Here is a 6,157-nt window from a genome sequence, read left to right as displayed (position 1 = left end):
CCCCCGCCCCTCCTGTCCTCACACGCCCCCCACCCGGGGGCCTGCGTGGGTGCCGGGACTGGCATGATCAGCTGAACTTTGCGGGGTTAGCGCTTCTCTCTGGCTTCCCCTCAGCGGTGCAGAGGCGAGGGGAGCGCAGAGCACCGGCTCAGGACCTCAGGACGGACAAACAGACAGATAGACAACCGCACCCAGGCTCGCCTGCAGAGCCCCTACACTCCCCACCCCCACCCGCCTAGCCGCCTCCGGGACCATGTCCAAACCTTCAGACCACATCAAGCGACCCATGAACGCCTTCATGGTATGGTCCCGAGGCCAGCGGCGCAAGATGGCCCAGGAAAACCCCAAGATGCACAACTCAGAGATCAGCAAACGCCTAGGCGCCGAATGGAAGCTTCTGTCCGAGGCAGAGAAGAGACCGTACATCGATGAGGCCAAGAGGCTACGCGCCCAGCACATGAAGGAACACCCGGACTACAAGTACCGGCCACGGCGCAAGCCCAAGAACCTGCTTAAGAAAGACAGGTATGTCTTCCCCCTGCCCTACCTGGGCGACACGGACCCGCTCAAGGCCGCCGGCCTGCCTGTGGGGGCCTCCGACGGCCTCCTGAGCGCGCCCGAGAAAGCCCGGGCCTTCTTGCCGCCAGCCTCGGCGCCCTACTCCCTGCTGGACCCCGCGCAGTTTAGCTCAAGCGCCATCCAGAAGATGGGTGAAGTGCCCCACACCTTGGCCACCGGCGCACTGCCCTACGCGTCCACCCTGGGCTACCAGAACGGCGCCTTCGGCAGCCTCAGCTGCCCCAGCCAACACACGCACACGCACCCGTCCCCCACCAATCCGGGCTACGTGGTGCCCTGTAACTGTACTGCCTGGTCTGCCTCCACCCTGCAGCCCCCCGTCGCCTACATCCTCTTCCCGGGCATGACCAAGACTGGCATAGACCCTTATTCGTCAGCCCATGCCACGGCCATGTAACCCCAGGCCAGCCCACCAGACCTGGAGGGTGACCTGGAAGCAGGGTCTGCACCCTGTCCTCTGCGCCTCGCCGGGTCCTGCAGACACCTTTGGGTCAGCCGTTCCGCTGCCCGCTACCCCACCCCAGACTCTGCCTCTCTTCCAGGGGGATGGTAGGGGCGTCCTCCCGGACCCAAGGCGCAGACAGGTGCCAGAAACTTGTGAACTTATAACAGCTATACAGCTGCCCCTATCCTGACTGTCCCAAAACAAATCTCCGACTGTACCCCCTTTGGACAAAAAAAAAAAAAAAAGTAGGCAGTTTTGCTTTATTTATGTCCCCTTCTCTCTCCTCTGATGGGCTTTGGACTCCAGAACTCCCAGATCCTGGTATTATATCTAGAATATGCATATATATTTTTTTCTTTTGCACCCTGAAGAGTTAGCTGTGTCTCTGTGTTTTGCCATCAGACACAACTAGGTGCCATTTGCTCTTTATGTATGGGGGGAAAGGCTTAAAAGTTTAAAACTACAGAAAGGGAAATATTTCTATTTAAAATCATGCTATGATAGTGTTTGCTTCTTTAAACTTAAAACAAAGGGACCCACATGATTATTTTCTTTGTATAAAGCAGTGCTCCTAGAGACCTAAGTTTACTTTTAGACAGAATGTCGGGTTATGAAGTCAGGAAGTAGAAAGTCGACAAAAATTAAAAGAATAAAAACATCCTAAATGGTCATAAATGTTTTGACGATGTCTTGGAAATGTACCTAGAAGGTTCACCTCCTTACTCTGTTCATTTGTTGAACAAAGACGTTTTGAATAAAGACAATCTGTCATTGCAAAAAGTAACCTTTGATGTGCATAAAATCTGAAGTCAGGAAGCCCTGCCTGAGGGTCGGTGGAGTCCGGTCATCGGAGTTTTAGAGTGCATAGAGTGACTCTAGCAGTGGTGACTGGCCTTGCGTGGGCTGAGCCTTGTGGCCTGTGGGCCAGGTGCAAAGGGGCCCAGAGTCGGATTTGTCGGGATCGATCGTGCTCTCTGGACCCGCTATTTGCCTTTAGAGGCTGGACAAAGGTATCTATCCCTCAGACGTCACTTCTTCTATGTCTTCTTTAACAAAGTGGCCAGACCACTTCAAGGAGCGAATGAGCTAAGACTAAAGCCGACCCAGACCTCTGAGACCTGGGTGCATTTTCTTTTCTTTTAAACTAAACTCCAAAGAATGGAGAAAAGTAGAGTCTACTGGGAACCAATTGCGCACCACACACGGAGTCCTGTGGTGGGTGTTTAAGTTCAATGCATGGGGGAAGACTGGTGTGGTATTTTTAAAAGATGCTTAAGAACGCTGCTGCTGGCTCTTGGGATTTGGGGCTCCATACTGGTTCCTAAGTTAAACAATCAAAGTTTAAGAAACAGAAAAACGTGCCTTAGGTCCCCACTCTGGACTATGGGAGACTTTTTACTTAGACCCTGCAGGAGCCAAGGAAAAAGGAAAGCAACACGGCTCAGGCATGGAGTTAAAAAAAAAAATCATAAAGATTCAATAACTTTTAGTCCTTGGTGTTTAACAAAAAAGCAAAAGAGCCTTTCCTTTCCCCACTGGGCAAATGTTAGCTTCAAGATTGCTCTGTTTTTCGTATGGGAGAAGGGACGTTCTGATGCCTTCCAACCCAACTCTTTGGAACTTGCTCTCAAATCAAAGGGTGCTCCCTCACCCCATCTCTCACCAGTCTCACCCCCAAAGCCCAGTTCTTGCATGTTTTTTCCGTAGGTCGGGTGCTTTTCCCACTGGCTTTGATGTGGTGTGGGATGGGAGTGGGGGGCAGCCTAGGGATTTGTCTGCTTTCTGCTTCTGTTGAGGGATTTTTGGGCTTGCCTCTGCCTCTTCCAAAGGAGTCAGTGGCTGGAAGTGCAAGGGAAACGTTCTCAACAGACACCAAAGCCAAAAACCACCGATTAGCATATTGTCCTCAAAACAATTAGAAGTGTTTGAGGTGTTATTTGGAGCCTATTCATCCGAGCCCCTTTGTCAAAGGGGGATTTTCATTATTAAAAAAAAAAAGTTAGCAGTTGTCCATCTGGCTGAGCTGAATAGCAAAATGATCCGTGTTGTATATGCTTTTCTCATTAAGAGCTCTTTTGAGACCGATGTTAGAATTAAATGGTATAACACAATTAACATACACGGGCGCTGAATAGGAGGGGACGCCTATAAATAATAGATAGATAAATAAATGAGCGATCAGGCGAAGGTAAACAAAAGCGGGCTGGGGACGTGTAGGGGGAGGCCGGGCGGGTGCGCCACGCTTACTTAGCATCACAAAACCCTCTTACAAATCGAGACAATTAGGAAGTGACTTGCCTCTGGTGGCCGTCGCGTCTGGGGGCTCTAGGCACTTAGGGAAGGCCCCTCCTTCCGCCCCCTAGGAAGCCCAGGAGGCCTGGGGCGAAGGCATCGAGGTTTCGCTGTCTGATATAACCCTAACTGACAGTCCTGTCAGCAGCTCTGATCTCCCTCATAGCTCAGTGTCCCTTAACATCTCCTAAGATGAAGCTTACAGGGGTCTGGGTGTCTCCCCGCAGAGCCCGGCGCACCAGCGCCCCAGGTGCACAGAGCGCCCCGGCCCGAGGAGGATTCCGGGGTGCACGGCCCCACCAGGATGCCCGGGAAACTGCCGGGCTAGGTTAGGCTGGGGAGGGGTACCAGGTGGGTCCTCGGGCGGCGGCGGCGGAAGATGGAAAACTGAAACCAGGGTTCCAGACTGCGCCCGGCCCTGGAGACTCCAAAGGGAGCTCTGGGAAACTTGGGTGCGCTGTAGCGGGAGGCGCCCATGTGCCCGCGGCTTGGTGTGATTGAGACTCGTTACAACCAGCAGAGAGCGCGGGGCCGGGAGCAGGTCCCGGGACCTAAAGCCGTAGACCTAGCTCTAGCTGTGTCTATCTGTTCCCCCTCGCTTCTTTCCTTCCCAGTCGGGCTGTCTCCTTAGGCCTGGCCCCAGGCTCGGCCCCGCAAGGCCTGCCTCTGCCTAGCCTCCCGCGGGCCGCAGAGGCTCGCCGAGGTGCGCGGCTGCGACTCGCCCTAACAAATAGCCGAAATCCACCTTGTCACTCGGCTGACAGGGGCCGATTACTGACTTTGAAGTCAGGGGCAGACAAAAAGAAATCCCCTGGGGGAGGTGTGGAGGGGGACCGCAGTCCCTGTCAAACCTGTTTGCTCACAACTGTCTCTTTCTTTCAAGAAAATCATTAAAGCAAACCGGTAGGGAGAGGAGCGCCCCGCCCGCCCGGAGTCAAGGAGAGCCGCTTCTCCCGAGCGCGCTACTCGCAGCAAAGAGCAGTCAAGAGTCGCCCTCGACACACTCTTGGTGCCGTCGGGAGAACGCGAACTCCCGAGGCGTGCGGGGCGGCCGGGACCCTGCCGGAGCCAACTCCGTGGACTCCTCCACGCTCTGAGCGCGTCGCGCAGCCTGGGAGTCCCGGGCTTCTGTCCGCAGCCTTGGCCTCCCTGGAGCAGGGGGCAAGGGTGCCAGAGAGGCCCCGAGCGGCTCGCCTGCGGCTGCGACTGCTTCCAGGGAACAAAAAAATTGACTCCACAACATGGCACGCTTACCCCCGCTTCTCCTCTACTGGCCATTTTCTAGGACCCTGGAGTCCTGACCGACACGGGCTCCAGATGGCAGTGGGTGGCGCTGGTGCGGCAGGGGCAGAGTTGTTCGGGTTTTAGTTAGGTTGTCTTTCTTAAACGTCGGCCGCCCTCTGGCTCAGGGGCTCACTGGCCACATCGTCTGGGAGATTCAAGATCGTTAGCCCCCTTCCGCTCCTGGCCTCTCGTGGATAACCTCTGCAGCCTTTCAGGCGCTTCCCCAGCTTTGGGTCTGTCTCCAGAAATCTTTAATCCCCTTCCAGTTTCTGAGTTTTCCCATTTAAGTATTAATTTCCTTAGAACCACTAACTTTATAGGTGGGAGACACCAGCTATGTAAAGTAAAATAAATCTCTCTGAGGTGTGACTGACATCTGAAACCCTCTTAACATTTGCAGTTTAAAACGGGATCTAGATAACCTCCTGGAGTTTCCCGTTAGGGTGATGTTTCAGTCAGGGTAGGGTCTGGGGGACTTTCTTTGCACTCGCTACCTAGAGAAGCTCTACCTCTTGGGGAGCCTCTCTGGAGAACTGAGGCTGCCAGGGTCCGGAAAACTCCGTGAGCCTGGCGCTAGGACTGTCCTCGAGGACTCTCTTTCCGCTCCTCCCCAGCTCTGGTCTTGTCACCATTGTTCAAGAGGACAATGAATTTCAAGTCATTTGAATTTGAATATCATGTAATTCACAAGATTCGTGTTAAGAACTCTCATCTCTATTTGCTGAGTGGGTTGTGCGTGTGTATGAGTGTGAGAGAGGAAGGCAGAAGGGGCACGTTAGATTTGGGTACAGAACATGCCACGGCCTCCCCCTCCCCTCACCCCGCCATGACCAAGGGGAACGCCCTCCTAGCCTCTTGGCCCTGCCTTGGCCTCCAGACGCTCCACCCAGCTTTGAGGGCACTATTTGGGCCGGTTACTCTCTTGGCGCTATGGGGATGGGCCTCGTCCTGGAACCAGAAGGGTTGGCGCTTGGCAGCTGCAGAGTAATTAAGAAAATAATAAAGTTGGAGACGGGTGGGAATCGCTAGAAATTCTGGGGCAGGCGTAGACGCGGACGAGGAGATTCGCGGTCGCCTCGGCCTAACCTTTGCTCTGTGCGCTCCGGGGGCGGCGATTTGGTGGTGCTTGCCCTGGCACTGGGAAGAGAGCTGGAGGCAGAAAAGAGAGCCTCCACACCTCCTCCTCGCCCAGCCCCCGACCCTGCGTCCGGCTTAGCTGTCATCCGCGACCCCCTGCCAGTCCCTGGTTGGGATGTCGGAGTTGTGCTCTTGAGAAGCTGGAAGGGTCTCGGGCCCAGGAAGTTCTTGAGCGGCCTCCCTAGATTCTCGTCCTCTTCGCTCGAATTCCTGCTCTGGGCATCTTCTCTGACCCCCCCAAAGGTCCCAAGAATTTGGTCCGAGTAGGGGAAGGGAACGGGTCCTCAGGGCGGACAGACAAAAAGGAGGCCGCGTTTCCTCTTTGCTACAAAATGAAGGAGTTGCGCTATTCTGGCGGCCAGTGGACATTTCCAAACTTTTCCACTCTTGGGTCGGGGAGAGAGGCAATCAAACGCAATT

The 6,157-nt window shown here is 54.7% G+C and overlaps 1 protein-coding gene across 1 annotated transcript; it reads left to right on the top strand.

Moving 5' to 3' along the window:
* Positions 1–253: 253 nt before the first annotated feature.
* On the top strand, positions 254–976 carry SOX14 (SRY-box transcription factor 14; the record flags this gene model as incomplete). The annotated part of the gene is made up of 1 exon (XM_080797255.1): positions 254–976. The coding sequence occupies one exon, from the start codon at positions 254–256 to the stop codon at positions 974–976; it is 723 nt and encodes a 240-aa protein (XP_080653381.1).
* Positions 977–6,157: the final 5,181 nt, after the last annotated feature.

The sequence above is a fragment of the Martes martes genome (genome assembly GCF_963455335.1).
Source record: "Martes martes genome assembly, chromosome: 1".
NCBI lineage: Eukaryota > Metazoa > Chordata > Mammalia > Carnivora > Mustelidae > Martes > Martes martes.
This window is presented reverse-complemented; position numbering and strand designations above follow the sequence as displayed.